The sequence below is a fragment of the Megalobrama amblycephala genome, linkage group LG7 (assembly GCF_018812025.1).
Source record: "Megalobrama amblycephala isolate DHTTF-2021 linkage group LG7, ASM1881202v1, whole genome shotgun sequence".
Classification (NCBI taxonomy): domain Eukaryota; kingdom Metazoa; phylum Chordata; class Actinopteri; order Cypriniformes; family Xenocyprididae; genus Megalobrama; species Megalobrama amblycephala.
Window position 1 is genome coordinate 31828593 of NC_063050.1, and position 23252 is coordinate 31851844.

At 37.1% G+C, this 23252-nt stretch overlaps 2 protein-coding genes across 3 annotated transcripts in view; both read left to right on the forward strand.

The window, feature by feature from the left end:
- The first annotated feature begins 1559 nt into the window (after window positions 1-1559).
- On the forward strand, window positions 1560-7335 carry lig4 (ligase IV, DNA, ATP-dependent). Of its 2 annotated transcripts, none has more exons than XM_048197084.1 (2): window positions 1560-1803; window positions 4296-7335. In XM_048197084.1, exon 2 carries the CDS (start codon window positions 4308-4310, stop codon window positions 7038-7040), a length of 2733 nt encoding a protein of 910 aa, XP_048053041.1. In that variant the 5' UTR covers window positions 1560-1803; window positions 4296-4307; the 3' UTR covers window positions 7041-7335. The 2 variants fall into 2 exon arrangements, with proteins under 2 accessions (XP_048053041.1, XP_048053040.1); XM_048197083.1 differs by lacking the exon at window positions 1560-1803 and adding an exon at window positions 3493-3750.
- Window positions 7336-18120: 10785 nt separating this feature from the next.
- Window positions 18121-23252, forward strand: part of nalf1a (NALCN channel auxiliary factor 1a) — a 99120-nt gene continuing 93988 nt past the window's right edge. The window contains exon 1 of the mRNA XM_048197085.1: window positions 18121-19485. Within this exon, the coding sequence (XP_048053042.1) occupies window positions 18799-19485 (687 nt within the window). The 5' untranslated portion in view covers window positions 18121-18798. The remainder of the gene's footprint in view (window positions 19486-23252) is intronic.

Consider the following 23252-nt stretch of genomic DNA (forward strand, 5'->3'; position numbering starts at 1 on the left):
AAAACCCACCCAACACTTTCCCCTAACCCTATCCAATAAATACTTTTAATATTATTAAACACTCGTTAGGCAGGTTATTTCCACTTTTAGAACATTATTTTAATTTTTATTGAAAATAAATGCCTTTCTGCCTTTCTCAATACAGATGTTGAACCATGCACATCTTTTATTAAACTTGATATATAATAACGAGTTATTATGTTGAAATAACAATATATTATGTCGAAATAACGAGATATTATGTCAAAAAAACAACTTAATATCTCGAAATAATAACTTATGTCGTAATAATGACTTATTATGTTGAAATAATGACTTAACATCTCGAAATAACGAGATTTATGTTGAAACGACTTAATATCTCAAAATAATGACTTAATATCTCGAAATAACGACTTTTGTCGTAATAACGACTTAATATCTCGAAATAACGACTTAATATCTCAAAATAATGACTTAAGTTTTCTTTTTTCTTTTTTCCTCCCCACCATAAGATTTCTTTTTTTCCCCCCACCATGCAGTTCAGGGCTTCCGTAAAATAAATGTGTGGTTTTCCTTAATTTTATCATTGAACAAACTTTTTTTGAGTGCAGTTTCATTCTTCATTATACACAATGAGCAAAAAAGACAACACTGGTCTCAAAACTGCCATAAGTTTAGTCATTACTGAGAGAATTACAACAACCCTAACCCACTCTTCAGCACGATGGCAACCACAAAATTTAAAAACAAATAAAGTCTTCTAAATGCCCAACACGTTAAACACAAAAATCTCCTTTCCTTTACTGAAAAACACATTAAATAACACTTAACATCTAAACTTACTTTCCTAATGCAGACCCCCGCAAAGCATGCTGGGAACTACAGATACACTGTCTAACTAATTATCAAAATCAAATTTATATGATGCAGTTGTGACGGAGCTGGAAGGGAGCAGATGAAGATGATGGCAACATGCATTTCATAAGGCTCTTTGGAGCAGCCACAGTACATATGCCTTGGCTATAGATCTACATTTTGGAGGCTTGTATTATGCTCATGGTTGTTTGACATCTGCTTTTGTGTCAGCATATTATGTTTGTATATTAGTTTAGCCACAGCATCATCATGTCTTATCAAGTCTCCATATTTGCTCTGCAGCATCAGCAACATCCCAAACTGCAGGTGAAAACACATCAGTCATGTAAAAAGATAAGTGCCCCTCCACCCATGGAATTGGCCAAGCAAACCATGGGAGCAAAATGTACATTGTGAGTGCCATGGTTTATAGTTGACACACATTCATGCCCAGAGGTGCAGTTAATGACATCAACAACATGTGAAACACATCGGCTCAGCTCCACATCACCCAGGGACCAATAGGCAGGCTGAAAGGTTTGTTCAGACATTGAAACAAACACTGAATATCTCCAGGGGTTCATTTACTCTTCAGAGACAGCTTGAAACATCATTACTGACATTTTGCAACACACCACACCCAACAACAAAGGACTCCCCCTTCCCTCTTGGTTTTGAGGCGCAGCTGTGCACGTCTAGATGCCTTTAAACCCAGTGTGACAGCTGCTGTGCGACTCACATAAACCTCCCAGTTTCTCCACTGAGCTAGTCGTTTAAAGCCTAGACAGTTTGTCGTCAGTGTCACTGTGCTTGCTTGTTAACAGGGCAAGAGAGAGATAGCCGTCAGGCGAAGTGACTGCTTAAGGTAATCCAGTATCGCACACTCTGGGTGTTGAAGCTTCTGAGGAATGGAGATGCCATGCCAACCAACTATAATCCATTCTGAATCACACAACTGAAACTCAGGTGACACAACCATCTTATACTATCATTGTGCCAACTGCTGTACAGACTTCTTAATAATCTGTAATATTATTGACTTGAATGCACTGACACTATGGATGAGAACTGAATTAAGCTGGATGATGACATCACTGTTTTCTCCAGAGCTGCTTTCTAGATTAATTGAACTCATTCCATAATTGATGAACTTTATACAGATATTGAATCGAACTGAATCAACACTGAACTGATTTCAACTGAATAATGACTATTGTCTTTTTTGAGCTGCTTAACAGCAGAATTGAATTCTGTTTGCCTCACTGAATCGTTATTTCCCTGTTGATCACTGTAAAGCTGCTATATAAACAAAGGTGACTTGACTTGACTTCTGTAAGTGTCACTTCTACACCACCATCACAAAAAGAGAAACATGTTCATATAGTGACACACAAGTAGAGTGACAACAAGGAAGTGAAATTAACTATTGGATTCAGATGTGCCTTCTGAGGATGCATTCTCAGAAGGCACATCTGAATCCAATAGTTAATTTCACTTCCTTGTTGTCACTCTACTTGTGTGTCACTATATGAACATGTTAAAGCATTTTTAAGCTTTTGGACGCAACCACAATGCACCTGACATTCTACCAGAATAGGACAGACGAAATCTGGCCAGAGTAATCCAACATCAGGACTGTCTGACATTATAGGATTATTCTGTGATCAGGAAACCTGATTGACTGACTGAACTGTAAATAGTTATGTTAGTGAGCCTATTTTGATATGGGGCAGCAAACTGGGTCAAGGCAAATGGCAACCCTCAACCTCTAGAGTAGTTAAAAAAAATAACATCTTTGTTGCTGTGAATGCATTGTGTTATTGCTTCTTGATTATGAAAGAGGAAATGTTATCCATCCATCCACACTCCAAACTTTTTTCCTTCATTTAGCTGCACTTCTGCTTGTCTGTCTTAAAATTATGTTTCATCATAATGTTAAAACATCTGTATCAGACCCGATCCAGGGTCAGGGTGCAAAATAAATTAAGAGGTTTTAAACAAGACATACACACAAATATATATTTTTAGGAAAGATAAAAACACCATTGTCACCAAAAAGGAAACAAACTGGCTTCAGCGTTGGATCCAAAATAACCAACAAAATGAAAACTAACTTTGCCCAAATCATTAACTTACCTAGCAATGAAAATGTAAAAAAGTACATAGTTTAACTTATAAACAAGAGAAGGCTATGACCACCAAGATAGTAACACCAATAATTTATTATCCTTGTAGAGACCTTATTTTGGGTCCCCTGAGGAAAACAACTTATAAATCATACTAAATTATGTTTTTTGAAAGGTAAATGCAGAAAGTTTTCTGTGAGGGTTGTGTTTAAGGTTAGGTGATAGAATATAGTTTGTAGGCTACAATATTAAAATAATTGTTTATGGACAGTCCTCATAAAACATGGAAATCCAATAATTTCAAGACCCTCAAGGCAAGCCTATGTAAGACGTAGGCTAATTATACTGTGTAAAAAATATTGTGATGTTAAGACTACATTTTGTTTGTAATTATGACAATGTCAAACTCTATACATGCGAAACACTGGATCTCAAGATCTAGTTTTATGCCTCGCTTGTTCAGGTTATATAATGTAGCTACAATAGGTGGCGGTAAAGTCCTAAAGGAGTGAGTGTACATTAAACCAGGAGAAGAAGCAACTTCCTTGAGTTACATCAAATAACTTCCTGATAGCCGCTGTAGTTGGAATTTATAAGATTCGCTGAATGCGTAATGTAACATTGCATGAACGATAAGCTAATTAAATCACATTACATGTTAATAAAAACTGGATTGTTTATTAAATAACTGATGTCTCGGACACGGTTTAAGTTAAACGTCCTGTAAATTACACGGAAGTTGACTTGAACTGACTCTCGTTTCAGAAGTACAAGTCTTCGTTCACAGGTTAACAACATTTTATTTATTTATTTTTTTTGTATATGATAATGTCTGCTATGTAAATATTGTGTTTATTTGCAAAAACAATGCGTTTCGCAAACTGTAGCAGAACTCATTTAATAATCTAACATTTTAACGTTCTGATATTCTCCCATTCACGCAAAGTATAACATATCTTAAACAACCACTACAACATCGAAAATAAAGTATTGCAACGCAACACATAATAGATATTTTAATAAATAATTAAAATAAATTATATCAGTAAAAGTGGTATGTGTATCTAACTGTACAATAGGCTGCTATGTCTATAGTTATAGGCAAACGGTCACATTTTGAGATTCTGTATAAATTAATTTGATTTATGTTCAGTAGTATAATGTTCTGTTCATGATCTTAGGTTAGAAGGTTACATTATTGCTCCTCAAGGAAAATTAATATACGTTTGTAGGCTCTTCATATGCTTCAAATATTTTTACTAGCTCTAGCAAAAACCACATGAATCAAAACCCCCTTAGATAATCTCTGCTATTGCTTTTTTCCCCTCAAAGGTATCTTCTGCAATGATGGAAGGAGCCTCAAAAAGTGATACCACACCACAAGCCTCTGTTGCTGCACAAGTTCCGTTCATCCACCTCTGCACAGTTCTGGAGAAGATTCAAAAGACTAAACTACGACCAGACAAAGGCAAAATCCTAAAGGAGTTTATAGATTCATGGAGGAATTTTCACGCAGCACTTCACAAGGACATTTCCAACACTACAGATTCATTTTATGCAGCAATGCGTCTCATTGTGCCTCCATTTGAGCGAGAGCGAATGGCTTATGGTATAAAAGAGAACATGCTTGCCAAACTGTATATTGAGGTTTTAGGCTTACCTAAAAATGGACCTGAGGCAAACAAACTTCTAAATTACAGAGCTCCAACCACATCTCAAGGAGAAGCAGGTGACTTTGCCCTTACAGCCTACTTTGTCCTGAAAAAAAGATGCACAAGTCAGGGGAATTTAAGCATTAAGGAAGTCAATGACTTCTTGGATTCTGTAGCTATCAACAATGCCAGCAAACAGAAGGATCAAGTGAAGAAAAGCCTTTTGCATCTAATAACTCAAAGCTCAGCTTTGGAACAGAAGTGGCTCATTCGAATGATCCTCAAGGACATGAAACTTGGCATTAGCAAGGAGACAATTCTTCAGGTTTTCCATCCAGATGCAACAGAACTCTACAATGTCACCACAGATCTGAATAAAGTGTGCCTACAACTTCATGATCCATCTGTGTCCCTCAGTGAGGTCTCCATTGATCTGTTTTCTGCGTTTAAACCAATGCTGGCTGCTGTTGCCAACATCAGACAGATAGAGAAGCAAATGGGCAACCGGCCATTCTATATTGAGACAAAGCTCGATGGTGAACGCATTCAGCTGCACAAAGCTGGAGATGTTTACAAATATTATACAAGGAACTCTTATGAGTACACGCAACAGTTTGGAGCTTCTCCACTAGAGGGCTCCCTCACGCCATACATTCACAATGTCTTCAAACCTCATGTGGTGAACTGCATACTGGATGGAGAGATGATGGCTTATAACCCTAAAACTGAGACCTTCATGCAGAAGGGCAGTAAGTTTGATATTAAAAAGCTGATGGATGACTCTGAGTTGCAAACCTGTTTTTGTGTATTTGATGTCTTGTTAGTGAACAATCAGAAGTTTGGAAATGAACCTCTCAAGAAGCGCTACGAAACTCTTGAGACTGTCTTCACCCCCATCAAAGGCCGTATCCAGCAGGTCTCTAAATCTGAAGGCAAAACCATGCAAGAAGTAGTGAATTTCCTCAATGAAGCCATTGACAATCTGGAAGAAGGGATTATGATTAAGGATCCCATGTCCATCTACAAACCGGATAAACGTGGTGAAGGATGGCTGAAAATTAAGCCTGAATATGTGGACGGTCTGATGGATGAACTCGATCTGCTGATAGTGGGAGGCTACTGGGGTAAAGGCAGGAGAAGCGGGATGCTCTCTCATTTTCTCTGTGCGGTAGCAGAGGTGCCAAGTCCTGGGGAGAAGCCTACAGTATTCCACACCCTCTGCCGCATTGGATCAGGCTACACTATGAAAGAACTGTACGATCTTGGTCTGAAGTTAGCCAAACATTGGAAAGTTTACAACAAAAATAATCCTCCAGCAGCCATTTTGTGTGGAACAGAAAAACCAGAGGTTTACATAGAACCACGCAACTCAGTCATCATACAGGTCAAAGCAGCAGAGATCGTTTCTAGTGATATGTATAAAACCAACTGCACATTGCGTTTCCCCAGAATAGAAAGAATCAGAGAAGACAAAGAGTGGCATCAGTGCATGACCTTGACCGACCTGAGCCAGTTCCGCTCCAGGGCTTCTGGTAAGCTGGCATCCAGACATCTGCACATCCAAGAGGACCAGCCTGAAAAAAAGAAGCGCAAATTTGTAGCCAAGCCCAAGAAGACCATCGGAGTCATTAGCCACTTTAAATCTCAGGATTTATCAGCAGTCGCCAAAGAGACGGATATGTTTGAAGATGTTGAGTTTTGCGTGATAAATGGCGATGACGAACATTCCAAGGCAGATCTTGAGAAAGGTGTGGCCCGTTGTGGAGGCATTGTTGTGCAAAACCCTGGAAAAGACACGTACTGTGTGATTGCAGCTGTGCAGAACATGAGAGTCAAGAACCTCATCTCTTCAGACCAGCATGATGTGGTGTGGGCTGCTTGGCTTGTGGAGTGTCTGGAAAATAAGCAGGTTATACCATGGCAACCACGTCACATGATCCATATGTCACCCTCCACAAGGGACCACTTCGCTAAAGAGTATGATCAGTATGGGGACAGTTATTATGTTGACACAGATGAACAGCAGCTGATGGAAGTCTTTGAAAGGATTGGCCCCACACAAGCCAAATGTCCGTCTGTGGCTCGGATAGAAGCAGAGAATGCCTGGGATGACTTGCCCACTAGCATTTTTAGGCCTTACAGTGCATACTTTGACCGGTGTGCTGACTTAGGAGATCCGAAATCCATTATCCGGGGTACATGTTTGGACACACGTGCGTTAGAGTTCCGATTTCATGGTGGTACAGTTGTGGAAAAATTGAAGGAAGGAATCTCGCATGTCATAGTAGAAGGTGAGAGAAGGGCTTTGGACTTAAAGACACTGAGGCGACTTTATACTAAGAAGTTTAAAATTGTTCGGGAATCTTGGGTGACCGATTCCATCAAAGCAGGCCATGTAGAGGATGAGATTGACTACCTTATATAATGATGACAGCTACTACACAAAATGTTAAAACACTGAAAGCTTACAGCATTTTAATAGGTATCATAACCATTACTGTTGCAACTAATGATGCGATGATGCGACTGGAAGCGTCACAGTTTGAATTATGAGAAGTTTGTTATCTGCAAGAGTGTCATTTTGCTGCTGAAAAATGTGTATATCGGTGCCTTTTAAAGTTTGTTAAATGGATCTGATTTAAAGCAATATGTAACACTGAGAAAAAGCATTGAGAAAAAGTTTACAGATGAAAACAAGAATAAACTTTTTTGGAGATAAATTATTTTCTTATGTGTTTTATTCTATAAAAATGAAGTATGACATCATAGAATGTACTGTATTAAATGGGGTGGTGATAACCTAATGCTTAGGAATCTTGACCTTTAAATTACATTGATGTTACTGTTGCTTAAGATGGAAATTATATGCAAAATAACATGTAATTAAATTTGATTCTTAAAGAAGCATTCAGATTTTTAATTGAACCTGTCAAAAGTGTTTTTCTTGTACATTAACTTGGCTCGTTACAGTCAGACAAATTGAGCTTCTGACAAGCTTGAAGTTCCATTTGAACAGCTTGTCAAGCACACTGAATTTATTGTGCGAGAGCTGTAGCTTTCTAATTGTTTGGAATGTGAGTTACTGTAATGCTTCCAGAGATCTAATTTCCAGAGTGCTAATAGAATGATTGAGGCTTCACACACAAACACAATCAACTTTGTGTTTAGGTATTGTAAAGATAGATTTGCATTTGTGTAATATGGATATTACACTAGGTAATTGGTGTGAGTTTGTGAAGAAGTGTGAGTGACAAAGCTATAAGGTGGAGTGGAGTTATAAGTTGTGAAATCCACATTTAGTACAGGAAGTGCTTTGTTGTGGAAATTTATGTTGCAGAGCCATTCTAATGACAAAAAAAAAAAAATAGTTCAAAGACAATATTGTGTTTTAGGAAGGGAAATTGTTTACTGTTCAACAGATGTGTAAAATTTTTGTAACATTCTGGTATATGTATAATCTTAAGGCCCATTCACAACAAGCACGATAACAATAAAAATCTTTCTAAATATAAAAGAATAACAGAGTCCACACCACAACTTTAACGGCACAGAGAAACATTATTGTTGAATTAGTTTTTTTTTTTTTATACAGCTGATGAACAACATGAACAATAAAAACAATGGCAGCCAATCAGAATCCATCCTGCTTTAAAGAGCTCAGGCATTTAAAGCAGCAAACTGCATAACTGCAGGGTGCATTTAGAATAAACAGTACAATAAAGTCTGTTGGTGTGGACGCTAATGTCGTTACATTTATAGTTATTCTTGTTGAGAACCAGCTTTTGCTGTCTCTGTTATTGATGCTCTTTGATATTTGGCTGATATTTCTAATTTGGCATTATCTTTAATATTAATCTAAACAAATAGACAAAATGTACACATACAGAAGTCATAACACCCCTGTATGAAAAATAAACAAACAAAAATATATAGTTTTCAAAGTACTTTGTACCCCTAGTTGGGAATTCCTGGTTTATGTTAGCCATAAACATGATTAACAAATATTAAAAGGAATGGTTCACTCAAAAAACGAAAATTACATTACTGGTGTGCATCTTGAGACAAAACAATGACACTGACATGTGTTAAGATTTGTCAGTGCAAGTTTCTTTCAGTTAAAACAACTCAAAACATGCATTTTAGTGTAGGACTGGGCTTAAAGGATTAGTTCACTTCAGAATTAAAATTTCCTGATAATTTACTCTACCCCATGTCATCCAAGATGTTTGTCTTTCTTTCTTCAGTTGAAAAGAAATGAAGGTTTTTGAGGAAAACATTCCAGGATTTTTCTCTATACAGTGGACTTCAACAGTTACCAACAGGTTGAAGGTCCAAATTGGTGCAGCTTCAAAGAGCTCTACGTGATCCTAGCCAAGGAATAAGGGTCTTATCTAGCAAAATGATCAGCCATTTTCTAAAAAAAACAAAACAAAAAAAACATACATTTTAACCACAAATGCACGTCTTGCACTAGCCCTGCGATGCGCCATGCATTACGTAATCACATTGGAAAGGTCACACGTGACGTAGGTGGAAGTACCGAGCAAGTGTTTACAAAGTAAACGTACAATAAAGTCAAAACAGCCTTTACAAAAAAAGGGGTAAAACAACAATGTTGGCCGATTTTGTTGAAAGAGAAAATGAGATGGAGTTTTTCGCCCTACCACGGTACTTCAGCCTACGTCACGCATGACCTTTCCAACATGATTATACGTAATGAGTGTCGCATCGCAGAGCTAGTGCAAGACGAGCATTTGTGGTTTAAAAGTATATCATTTTTTTTTTTTTTTTTTTTTAGAAAATGACCAATCATTTTGCTAGACAAGACCCTTATTCCTCGGATGGGATCGTGTAGAGCGCTTTGAAGCTGCATTGAAATTGAAATTTGGAATGGTGAAAAATCCTTGAATGTTTTCCTCAAATCCTCTTAATTTCTATTCGACTGAAGAAAGAAAGACATAAACATCTTGGGTGACACGGGGGTGAGTAAATTATCAGGAAATTTTAATTCAGAAGTGAACTAATCCTTTAAGCCTGTGAAACTGGGCAGCAGTGTTTTAATGGCAGTGGGCTGGATTTCCCGAAACTTTCTTAACTCTATGTCATTCTTAAATTATACCTTAAGCTATACCTTAATGTTAATTCATGTTTCCCGAAACATTCCTATTAAGGTATACCTTTAGAGTCTTCGTAGCGCGCTAAGAGACAACGTTATTGGGAAATTCAGCCATGGTCATCATTTAAATGGAGGGACGTTACCTCATTAATTAAAAAGGTACAGAATGGTATAGAGATAAACCATTAGTAAACAAACCACACCCTGGCAAAGTGTGTGATTTCAAATAAAGACAAACTCTTATAAGAAAGTACTGGGAAAAAGATCTTTTTGTGGTTGCCAAAGTTAAAATTAAATTCTCTTTTTTTGTGTGTGTATTTTGTCTTTCACACACACATATCCTGAGCTTTGATTGTGAAATCACCCTGCTGTGCTGATGTTGGGAGAGTGATGCACACTACCGCAAGAAAATCTTCTTGTTACAGGGTTTGGGCAAGAAAAACAAGGACATTGGAAGACAATATGAATCTGACCGAAGATGTGTCCCAGTGTGCCTGCTAGGTGGGGTGCCCACTGTTGAAAGCTTCCTGTATGGAAAAGGTCAGGGAATTATCATGGGTTTATATCATTCTGCAGTTGCTTTGACTGCGATAATAGAAGTTGGTCACTGATATTGTTTATGGATACAGGCTTAGCAATATAACTATTAAAATGAGCGTTTTGGTAAGATTAATTCACCTTTGATCTTTGATGTCCATATTCTGTTCTTCAAGAGGACAGCAGCTCAAGTTTTACTGATGGCTAATCTCTCTTTGAGCAGTGAAGTCTTAGTCAGTTATCAGCAGTAATTGGATGTTTATACTTGGTAGAAAAGAGAGGATTCATTACCCTGGGGCTTGCTGGAAATAAAGCGGTGGGAAATGGCAGCATGCATTTGACAGAAATGCATCCCCCCACCCCCCCACCCCTGCTGAGAGCCAGAAGACTTTACTCAAAAATGGTAGATTTGCTTTGCAAATGAGTGTGCCTTCCCTCTGGTGGAATGTTAGTTTAGAGCCACTGGTCCAGGATCCACTTGAAAATTCTGCATGTCCAATGCTTCAAAATCTTTTTACAGTACAAAGAAAGAAGGCCTGAAAGTCTGCAGAGACTTTTTTTTTAATCGGAATGGGATTTTAATCACTGATTGTTAGTATTTTTAAGAATGATACTAAAAAGATGTCAAAAGCAATTAGTTTTTAATTGAACGGAGTATTGGACTGTTGCTTTATCATATATGGAGTGACAAAACATATTTTTTTAGCCAACCCTCATTACCCTCCATTCTAATTTCTCCTGAATTAATTGGTGTGCTTGGACACTGCATGCCATGTGTATGTCCAGCTGGCTTAATGCACCTCTGAGTCCTGCCAGTTTTTTTTTTTTTTTTTTTTTTTTTTTTTTTTATAAATATAATTTTATCCTTTTGTCTGGAGCCATTGGCCTTTTTCAGAGAAAACAGTAATGATTGGTTGATATTGAGATGAAAATAGTTATTATTTGAAAGAAACATAGTGATGATGATGACAAATTATTGTTGTTGGTATAATAATGATCACTTCATAATGAAAATGAAATAGAATAGGAAACAAGTATAACAGAGTGAGAAAGTACTGGTGGAAATTCAGCCATCATGACATTACATTCTTACACATGAGTCATACTGTATAATTTGAGAGCCTGGTGAATTATAGCCTTGCTTAGTGTGTTTGCTCAGCTTGAATACTATTGTTGTTTTAATGCCATGATCTCAGCACCCATATGCACACCCGCTGTGGAAGTGACTTTTTCTAATGTATGAATGGATTTTGCAGGTCTCAGATTCCCAGCCTACGATGCTCTAAATGAGGTGATACTGCTCATATTCAGGTAAGGCGTTCAGTTAGAGTATTTTTCTCTTGTCTGTTTCCTGTCTTTGGAAAAGGGAGGATAAATCCACATACTGAGGGATTATATGTTGTCTTTGACCTGCTTCTGAATCTTCACTTTGAAGTGATGAAACATTTCGAAAAAGCTTGTGGAGAAAAGAGAGGATTTACCTTGCACCTCTGTAAGGGCATGTTTTGATCTAAATGACTTTGTATGAAATCCTTGTTCAGAATGTTCTGCATTGATTAAAGGTACAGTGATGTCCTTTCCCCCTCTTTATCCTAATGGCATATATTGTGTACAGGCAACATGTATGTACATATGTAAAAAAGTATATATATATATATATAAAAAAAAACAGACTAAAAGCTTCTTTTGAAGAGACATTTCTTCAATCTCTCAGTTCTGGTTTAATGTATCTGATTACAGTTTAATTACAGTAAATAAAGCCTCAGAGTACATCATGGTGTTTTTTTCTTTCTTTTTTTTTTCTCACAATCCTATTGATTTTGCTCATATTGAATAAGCTCTAAGGTATTTCCAGTAATGATGTCTGATCAAATGTAATGATAACTGTGAATACAGAATGGGGATTGCCTCAAGTCAGTTAGTTTGGTTTCTGTAACACAGGAAACCTAGTAATAATAAGAGTTTCAGTTTGAATCTGTGGTTCCCTGCAGCTGATGTAGACAAAACACCTCTGACCTTGTCTATGGATATTGTGCCCTTCAGATTCCATCCTCAGGTGTGCTGAAAGATGGCACCTCCACTCTCAGCACTCCTGACCTCTTCACTGTAGCCTTACAGCAATTGTGTATGAATTTACCAAAAACAGTACAAAACATGTTGCAGTAAATCGATTTAATTGCAATATACAGACTTGCAGAATCATTTGTAATTGGAAACTGTTGTGATATCACTCATTGTCATATAATAAAACCACTGCAACAGATGACATAAATAGGGCAAAACCTGACGCATGGCAAAGTATGTTGAAAGCAGTTGTTTGCGTGTGGCCGTATGTCCTGTAGCTAACAAATACTGCTGGACTGAGGAAGAGGAAAACGCCTGTAATTGTTACTTTAAAGTGAAATGCAGGTCTTAATTGTAGCTTGACTAATAATAGTTAATGACCAGAAATAACAAATAATAGTGGAGTCAAACAAGAAGCACTGTGTTCACAAGAAGCATTTTGAGAAGGCGGAGTGTTTTCGCTGTGCATCCTGTTTTCTTCCCTACTTCCTTCCTTTTATAGATCCTTTTCTGTTTTTTTGAGACTGAATATAGACATAGACTGGTTTATGTTATTGAATTATTGAATTCTTAACATCTGGAAAGCATTCAAACAATGCATTAACGCACAGAGATACCTGTTCATTTTTATTGCATATTATTTTAATAATTTGTGTCAGGTCAATACACATTAGACACACACACAAACACACACACACACACACACACACACACACACACACACACACACACACACACACACACACACACACACACACACACTATATATATATATATATATATATATATAGCTGGTATGAAAGGCAAGCATGCTAACAAGAAAGCTAAAGAACTGTGTAAAAACGTACAATATTTGTAAATGCCACTGGGTAATATATAATATTTGTTTAATTGCTGTAATTAAAGTCAAAAAACAAATGCAACTGCATCCTGTTTGCACCTATTGTATGCATGTATAATAATTTGTTCACAGTATTCTGATTTATTAATACTATGCATTTCATGTCTTTGATCCATTTGTATTAGCTTTCTCATCACAGCATCAAACCTCATGCTGCTGATTAGAGAATAAAGGAGATGAAGGGACAAATGCATTTTGCAAGCATGAACACATATGCCATTGATTACACAGCTCAAATGTGTCAAGCTTCAGGTCATTACATGCTGTGTGAGTGTGTGTTTGTCAATTTATGCAAATTTTGCAGGTCCACACATTTCCATATGGATGTCCACTGAGAGACAAAAACAAACAAACAAACAAACAAACAAACAAACAAACAAACAAACAAACACTGCTTCCCACTAAGTAAAAATGAAAAAAGGGGTGTAACAAAAAATTAACAAAATAATTGTTTATAGATGTCCATACATTTCACATGAATATAGTTAACCTAAATAGTTCAATAGTTTGAATAGTTAAATAGTTTTTTTAATGATTTGTTTGTGTGTTTCATAAAGGGAAAGAAAGTATCTTTGGAATGACATAAGGGTAAATGACAGAATTTTCATTTTTGGGTGAACTATCCCTTTAAGAAAATATCAGTGCTCACATTCTTTTAAAACATGTTGTTTTAATTTTTTTCATAAACACAGTACTTTATAAATACTATGGCCTGGTTTCACAGACAGGGCTTAGATTACAGTTTTTTGGTACTTTGGTACTATTTTCACAAGTAAGGTGTATATTTTCAAAACTCTTTATTTACAAAAATCCAAACTGATCACACTTCTAAAGCCAGGCACACATTTAACGACTAGCTAAACCATTCTAAGACTGAGCTCAACATACAGCGATTGTTTCCTGCGACTGAAGCAGATTTAAATACTTCCACATGGAATTTGAACACCGACTGTAATCGCCGACTGAACGCAACTGGCTCTGACTGGACGTGTTTGAGCGTGATCAGTCATAGTATCAATTTACATTCATAATCGGCCTTACAATCGTTAAGTGTGTGTGCGGCTTAACACAGCTAGTCATTCTTTCAAAACCTGATCTCATGCTTTCATTCTAATTGTACATATTTTCATTTTACATAATCACTGTTTCAAAACAAGATCATTGTGTTATGTAATGAGAAAATTTGGTTTAATCACCAAAACAACAGTATGATCTTCTTTTCGTTTTGTACTTTTAACATTCATTTAATTCAATAGCAAACAATGCAAGATACATGTTTCAAATCACCCTTGATGCTGAAATAATTATACAGGCTACAGATGAGACGTTAGAAAATACACTTACATTACCTAAACTACATAATTGACATAAAATCCATAATGTTTGTAATAGTATTTATTGTGTTATCAAAAGGTATAAAGTATGACACAGTCATGAGGATTTTACAGTTTTTTTTAAATTGCTTTGATGCAATTTTCATAAGCAGTTGGTACATTTTCAAAACTCTTAGTACTAATTTCACAACAGATCATCAAAAGTGCACTTTTTTTTCAAACATTTCAGCATATTTTCAGTTGTTTTAGTACAATACACAAAATCAAGTAAAAGTATCCTTTTCACTATGCAAAATAAGTGTTTCATCTATATAAATGTTTCATTCACAGTAACTGCCTTTCATAATGCTATTACTATTAAACTTTTGATTTGCATCTCTTTTCGTTCAGTTTAATACATTTGTCTATTATTTAATCCAACTGGACTTAATGATTAATCAATGGATCATTTGGTACATCTATAGATTTCTATAGATACAGATTCTATAGGCATCTAGATGATGACCACAATTGTGTGTCTGGTCCTGGTAAACATTGCATTGTGAACCAAATGTCCCAACAAGGATGGTAATTTTAGACCTTGTTTGGACATTTTTTTTGGTCCCCATGAGGAAAACAGCTTATAAATCATACAACAACCAATGTGTGTGTGTGTGCGTGTATGTATGTGTGTGCGTGTATGTGTGTGTGTCTGTGTGTGTGTGTGTGTGTGTGTGTGTGTGTGTGTGTGTGTGTGTGTGTGTGTGTGTGAGAAAGAGATACAGATACAGACTCAGAGGGATTTTAAATGTGTGAACACAGCAGGACAGAGAAGGGAAAAGAAACTACAATCACTCTGTATCTGTTTTATGAGAACTTTCCTAAGACATAATGATTTTTATACTGTATAAATGGTATATTCTATCCCCTACCCCTAAACCTACTCATCACAGAAAACTTTCTGCATTTTTACATTTTATAAAAATATAATTTTGTATGATTTATAAGCTGTTTTCCCCTTGGGGACCAAAAAAAAAAAAAAAAAAAAAAAAAAAAGCCCAAACAAGGTCTAAAATTACAGGTATTACCATCCTTTTTGGAAATGCAGTGTTTACCAGGACCACACACACTTTGAAAATTGTGGTCATCATCTAAGATAAATTGCTTATAATTCATTACATTTGGTTATCCATATCGGAAATTGCAAATAAGTTCTATAGAAACTATGCCTATAGAATCTGTAAATATAGAAATCTATAGATGTGCCAAATGATCCACTGATTAACCATTAAGTTCAGTTGGATTAAATAATAGACAAATGTATTAAACTGAACGAAAAGAGATGCAAATCAAAAGTTTGATAGTAATAGCTTTATGAAAGGCAGTTACTGTGAATGAAACATTTATATAGATGAAACACTTATGTGTGTTGTGAAAAAGGATACTTTGTGATTTTGTGTATCATACTAACACAATTGAAAATATGCTGAAATGTTTGAAAAAAGGTGCACTTTTGATGATCTGTTGTGATATTAGTACTAAGAATTTTGAAATGTACCAATTGCTTGTGAAAATTGCACCAAAGCAATTAAAAAAAAAAAAAAAAAAAAAAAAAACTGTAAACCATGAGTAGGCTTAATTCAAATAGGACATATAAAGGGATAGTTCACCCAAAAATGAAAATTCTGTCATTACATAATTACTCACCCGCATGTCGTTCCAAACCCATAAGACTTATTCATCTTCAAAGCACAAATGAAGATCTTTTTGATGAAATCTGAGCTTTCTGTCCCCCCATGGACAGCTACGCAACTGACACTTCGACACTTAAAAAAGTTCATAAAGAGATCAGAAAACTAATCCATATGAATTGTTTAGTCCAAATTTTCTGAAGAGACACAACAAATATTCACATATAAACATTCATCAACTCACACATGTGGTAAACAGAAGCTCAAGCATGTTTGCTTGACATGCGAGAACCAATGAGATTCATTCTCGTGTGTTACGCAGCACGTTTGAGCTTCCGCAAGAACCAATGAGGTCTGTCTCGTGCATCAAGCAGGTTCGGTTGTGCTGTTTATGTTCGCTGATCAATGTTTATATGTGAATAAAAGCCTAAATTACATCTGTTCATCATATAAAGTGATTGAGTCTCCTCAGAAAATTTGGACTAAACCACTAAATTCATATTACGATCTCTTTATGAACTTTTTGAAGCGTCAAAGTATCCGTTGCGTAGTTGTCTAAGGAGGGACAGAAAGCTCTCAGATTCCATCAAAAAGATCTTCATTTGTGCTTCGAAGATGAACAAGTGTTACAGGTTTGGAACAACATGAGGGTGAGTAATTAACCCTCTGGAGTCTGAGGCTGATTTGGGGCTTGGAGAAGTTTTGACATGCCCTGACATTTGTGCTTTTTTCAGTTGTTCATAAACATATAAATGACAAAAGTGTCATTACACTGTATTCAGCACAAACTAGGCTACAATAATATGTGAGGAACATGTACGTACATTTTTGTATTTTTGAAGGAATAATGTTTATGCGTGGTTATTGAAAAAACAAAAAACTTAAGTCACTGAAATAAGGCCAAAAAAAGTATATTAAATCTGTGTTCATAAGACTTCTGGGTATTGGTGGTTGTAGACTAGAGTTTTTGCTTCAGAATTATGTAAAAAATTATGCTGCCTACTCCTTCATATAAAACAATAGAGAGATTTAAATTTTCTAAGACACTTTTGGTCAAGAAACACAGTATGCATGGAGGCGTGAATCCTCATGTATAATGGGTGATTCTCACCTGAGAAGACAAAAGAATTGAATAATAATGACCTGAAATGACTTGCATATTAATGAGGCCTTTCAGTCAGGTAGGCTGTGAAAAAACCCTCTGTGATCATGCTGATAACAGGATTAAAGTCCACTCAGGACAAAAAAAAACATGATTTTTGTGATCTCATGCATGCACGTATTATTGCACATGATATGAAGAAAATTTTGTATAGGCCTATGTTAAATTACACTACCAGTCAAAAGATTGAACACATTGCCATTATAATGTTTTTAAAAGAAGTCTCAAGTTTCTAACCAAATAATGGTTTTCTATTTTAATATACTTTAAAATATAATGTATTTCTGTGATGCAATGCGTCTGAACATTCCTACCTCTAGGGCATTTCATATAGGCTACTATATTTGTTATATTATAGAGCCTAAATGTTGATGTGCAGTTGACAAACTATACATCATTAATGACAGAATTTTCATTTTTGGGTGACCTATCCCTTTAAGTAGCTTTTATTAAAAAAATACTGCTGTGCATCTTGAGACAAAACAATGGCACTGACATATTTTAAGGTATGTCAGTGCAAGTTGCTTTCAGTTAGCTCAAACATGCATTTTAGTCTAGGACTATAGGTTTTTAATCCTTTATATTCATTATGTTGTTATGCATTACAAGAGTGGTCTACCTTTTGTAAACAATTGATCACATTGTGTTTTGTCATACCTGAGAATGTGCTTCATGTGGTAACATTTGGTTTTACAGTGTAAAAGCTTATGTGCAGCTGTTCAACCTGTTGATGTAAACGTATTATACAGTAGATTCTAACATGATGATTACGATCTTGTACATCAACCATGTTATCTCTTGCAATGATTTATCAGTTCAGCCTATATGAACAGTTTGCAAATTGGCCGGGTCGCTATGATGATGGATCAATCACATTACATGAGCTGACGCAAATGACCCTGCTCTCTTTCAAGAACTCTTTCAAAACGAACATGGCGGCAACTTAACATTTGGCCAAAATGACTGTGGATCATTTCGCGAGAAAAGATCCCACCTTGTCGGACCGAAGAGGCAAAATTCGGCGTGTTAAAACGAGGAGTCCTTGCGCTTTTCACCAGAAAGCCCGGAATCAGAGCGAGGGGCCAGACAGTGGCTTTTCCGTGTTGTAGCGACTCTGCGCAAAAGGGGAGAGCGGAACCCATGACAGACGAGCAGGGAGAGACATGTTGCTACAGATAGCTGGGTTTTTCTCCGGAGAAGCACGGGGAGAGGGGATTCGACAATGAAAGCAGTAATCCCCCTTAACTGATCGGGAATTGCAGTTAATCGCGGAGGTGAGCCATGACCGCTCGTTAGTCATCGTTTAGTGGTCAAAACTCAAGACAGACCTCCCGTCAATGACTATTGTGGCAGAAAAGCCCCCACGGTGGAGTCAGCCAGCGCTGCGCTTTCACAAAATATGACCAGCGGTGCTTGGAAGTGGCGGCAGCGAGATGACGGCTTAAAAATTTGGTGTGCTCCCCGCGAGAACGAGAAGCCATTCACCGACTCCGAGAGGGCCCAGCGATGGCGATTGTCCTTAGCGTCCCTCTTATTTCTAACCGTTCTGCTTTCTGATCATCTGTGGTTCTGCGCCGAGGCCAAACTGACAAGGACCCGAGACAAGTTAGCACCAATGGACATGAGCGCAAACCACAGACCCGACCTCCCTTCAACACACAGCAGCCTCAGAAGAAACGAAGATGCTATTTTTGTAGTCAATTCTACCAAACCTTTGTGGCAACTAGAAACTTGCCACCCGGATAGTTTGTCTGAAAACTGCTTCACTTTTGTCGACGCTGACCACTTGTGCAGGGGCCTTTCGGAAACGGAGGGGACTCGGTGGATGAACATAAGCGATTTGTACCTTTCCTTTTGTAATTCCTACTCTCTTATGGATTTGCTTGACGGATCATTAAGTCCGGACAATTTGAACTGCAGCCTTGACGCGATCATGGACGGCGACCAAAACAGATGCAGTCTGTGCGTTCAGGCATACCAGCGTTATGACCTGCACGCGCAGGAGAAATATGAGGAATTTGAGATGATGGCAGATAAATACGAGACGGATGTGTACTCAGTAAGGACGTGCATGGAAGAATGCAAGGTAGGGTTTTATTATCTGGATTCCTCGCTTTTCATTCAATAGAGTTGGGTCTTCGCTCTCAGTCGTCATGGTAACTGGTGACAGTAACATGGTGATGTTTTACTGGGGGAAAAGTGTATTTCATATTGTACTCTATTTTTTCCGCATTTCGCATCAGTTGGTGATGCCAACTTTGCATTTCGAGCGGGGTGGCAATCAGACAGGCTTTTAAACTTTTCCCTTCCTCGTGCCTCCATTTATCCCTTGCTGTGCAGCGTGATTAACGCAAAACCCATTGTTCTGGTCTAATCTAACGGAGGAAATTAAATGTTGCTGCTGATCCAAGGTTACTGTGTCAATGCACAAACGCTGCAAAGCCAGTCTTTCAACGTGTGTGCGTCATTCTGTAGCGCGCAGGTGCGTCTCTCTGAACTGAATATATAGAGCTGCTCCGCCAGGTGTTCATTCATGTCCACCACACTGAGTACATTTCAATAACGTTAATAGGGCACCGGTGCTTTCTCAGATAATCTATCACAAGTGTCTTTTCCCTCTCTCATTGGTCTTGTTTGCACAGCACTCTGCGCGCGCTGCAACAGGGTGCCCTCTTAACCGCCATAAACTTGACATTAAGGTTAATTTCGAGCTCCCGCTGTCATCTTAAATGGATTACTCCAGGGCGACTAAAAAAATGGCACACTGTATAGCTCCTGTTGCTGATACGGAAGCGATCTTGCCGTATTCTTTACGTTTGTGTTGCTGGGTGTAATTAATGGTCAAACATTTACCGAGAGCTTGTAAGTTGTCGTTTAAATGAAGGAGTCACCGATAAGCTGGTGAATAAGTGGGTGGCGTGATTTGCTTATTCACTGGTTCATTTGGCAAAGGGTTCGATTCTTGAAGTCTGTGCTGCTGTGCTGTTTGCTGTCCGCTGTCCGTGGTGCTGAAACACGCTTAGTCGTGTTACTGACCGACTACAGTATAATGAAGGTCACAGGCCTTTTGATGCAGGGGGCATATTTAATTATTACACAAGCAGTTTGAATTTTACTTACTATTTTACTAATTTTATGACGTTTGCATCTGTGACAGCTGCTGCACTCCAAAAGTCATTCACTTCTGTATTTTTAAAGTTGCTCATGTAATTATGATAAAGAATGTGTGGGCTGTTTTAAACTATTAGACCATAATAATAATAATGTAGACAGTATCAACACAATTTGATAAAGGCTATACTGTAAACCCTAACGTTCAAATGATTAATTGGTTTGAGTAGGACAAACTCAAATTAAATGTTCAATCAAATGAGCTTTTATGAGTATATAGAACTTTCTTTTTCTTTTGAGTTCACGAAACTGACACATTTTAAGTAATCTGAATTGTTTCATTGTTTTGAGTTTTATGAACTTGTTTCTTTTAATTTAGACAAACTTAAATTTACATGGAACTTGGCTGGGATTTCTATTTCATAAATGTTCAATATTGCCATACTCTTTCAGCAATTGCTATGCTATGTCAATGTTATCAAAGCATTGTGTTACCATTTGCATTTGCTGAATTAGCTAGTTATAGCTATCTACATTTCCACAAATAAAAATTTAATTGTAGATTTATATAGAATACATCTAAAATTATGTATGGCGACAAATAGCACCATTGCGCTTTGGGCGACCCGAGTTTGAGTCCCGGCTCACGGACCTTTCTCGACCCCTCTCCCCCCTCCCACTTTGCTTCCTGTCTGGTTATATAAAATATAAGTTAAGATTACATAATAATTTTAAGTTTAATGTATGAATTAACTTACTCAAAAATTAAGTTAAGAGCAATTAAAATGTACGAGTACAAAACTGAAATCTGCCAGTTCTGCTTGCTTAAACTTTGAATTTCTTAACTTAAAAAATTTGATGTGATTATCTCAATTGTTTTGAGTTTTGTCAACTTATTCAGGTTTACAGTGTAACAGAGAGGCTGTGTGCTTATTTTAACCTGTTGACAAGTAACATTTGAACATTGGACAACTTATACTGCCACCTGTGTGTGCTGTTTTTTTGTTTGTTTTTACCTTCTCCATGTCTCACCAAAGTGACAGCCACAGAATTACTATTCAAAAACCTCCCATATGATTAATCTATCTGCAACAGCCTCTATACTGAACAATTATTTCTATTAAATGCTTGCAAAGTATTGTTTGAGGATACAAGTTCTGGCTAGTAACCACAAATTAGTCTTTTGTTTTGTCATTGTTTTTCTTCTGTGCACATAAGTGTTCATCATTTCTGGCTTGGCTGAAGATATTGAGCCATTATAGTGCATTTATTTTGTCTCATTATAGTGCATTTATGTTGAATGCATTTTAAACAAATCAATGGCTTTTGAAATGGAAATGTGGTAGAATGTTTTGACTGTTCTGTTTGTCACACTCAAACAACAGACGTTTTTAAGCGTTAACATAACTGTCGAACCACGTTACTGTTGCCTGATAAACTACTAGCGAGTGTGAATGAGGGCCGTAATGCAGAGGGAGGTGGCAGGAGTCAGTCAGAGCCTCTGGCAAGCAGCTGCAAGGGATAGCCAGTCCCAGCTGTGATTAAGCAGTGAGAGATAGAGACAGAAAGAAAGACAGAGCGAGACTGAGAGGATGGGTAATCACTGTGACACGGCGTCTCTGACAGCCGGATCAGCCTTCAGGTTGATTTAATTCGGCATCTTCCTTGCACTTCATCGGAGTGTGGAAGACACAGTGTTTGTATTGTGTGTAAATGTGTTTAAGTTTCAGTACAATTGCTATGTATATACTAGGCATTATACATAGGTAACAAACGAATGAACAGAGGGAGAGGGTAGTGATTAGAGAAATAAACTAAGAAGGTTTTACTCAATAGTGTGCTATTCTTAGCTTCTGTATTGAGCTCTGCACAGTTGCACTGGTGTTACAGCTAGGCTGTTCTGTGACAAAGCAATCACTGATAACATGGACCACATTTAGTGTCCCGATGAACAAAAGTGGACAGTACTTTTCTTCAAAGGTCAAATGCATTTAATGTTAGCACATATTCTTTTTTTCACTACAGTGTGTTCATTTTGGTGAAGTATTCAATTAATCATTAGATATGTTAAGTACAAATTAGTACAAGAAGTTTGTTTTATTACTTGCCTTTTCCACGCACTGTGAAATAATTTGATACTAGGAGTTAACATCTACTGTTTCTTGCCATAGCAAATGAAAAATGTGCTGGCCTCATTACATTTCATCTGGAAATGTGGATGAAAACCTCCTAATATAGGATGTGAATGTTTGATGTAGATCTTTGCTTTTGTCTGATTGGATCTTATGGGCAATGGAAGGGTTTGTGGTATGGAATAGCTATTTGGATGAAACCCTATTTACTGAGAATAGATAAGACAAGTCTTGCATTCCTCTAAGAGCATAGATAATGTTGGTACATTTGGCAGGGTTTGATCCTGCAAGGGTTTAGCACAGTTACTTGTTCATCTCCTCTAAAGTTATCTCAGTTTTGGGTCATGTCTTTATCACCCTTCTGTTGTTTCACACACTTTTCTTTTCTCTCTACATTGCAATTCAATATGACCTGTCATTAATATATTGATCTCTCCTCACATAGATTTTCACATTTCCCATTGTTTATATACTCCATCCAGTATTGATGAATTAAAGAAATAGTTCACCCTCATGTTGTTACATGAAGAATATTTTGATGAATGTTGACAGAATCAAATGCAGATTTTTGGGGTGGACTATTCCTTTATCAACTCATTTGTCTCAACCA

What these genes read in the sequence shown, in the direction of transcription:
- lig4 (XM_048197084.1), top strand. Translation starts at nt 4,308, where the DNA reads ATGATGGAAGGAGCCTCAAAAAGTGATACCACACCACAAGCCTCTGTT.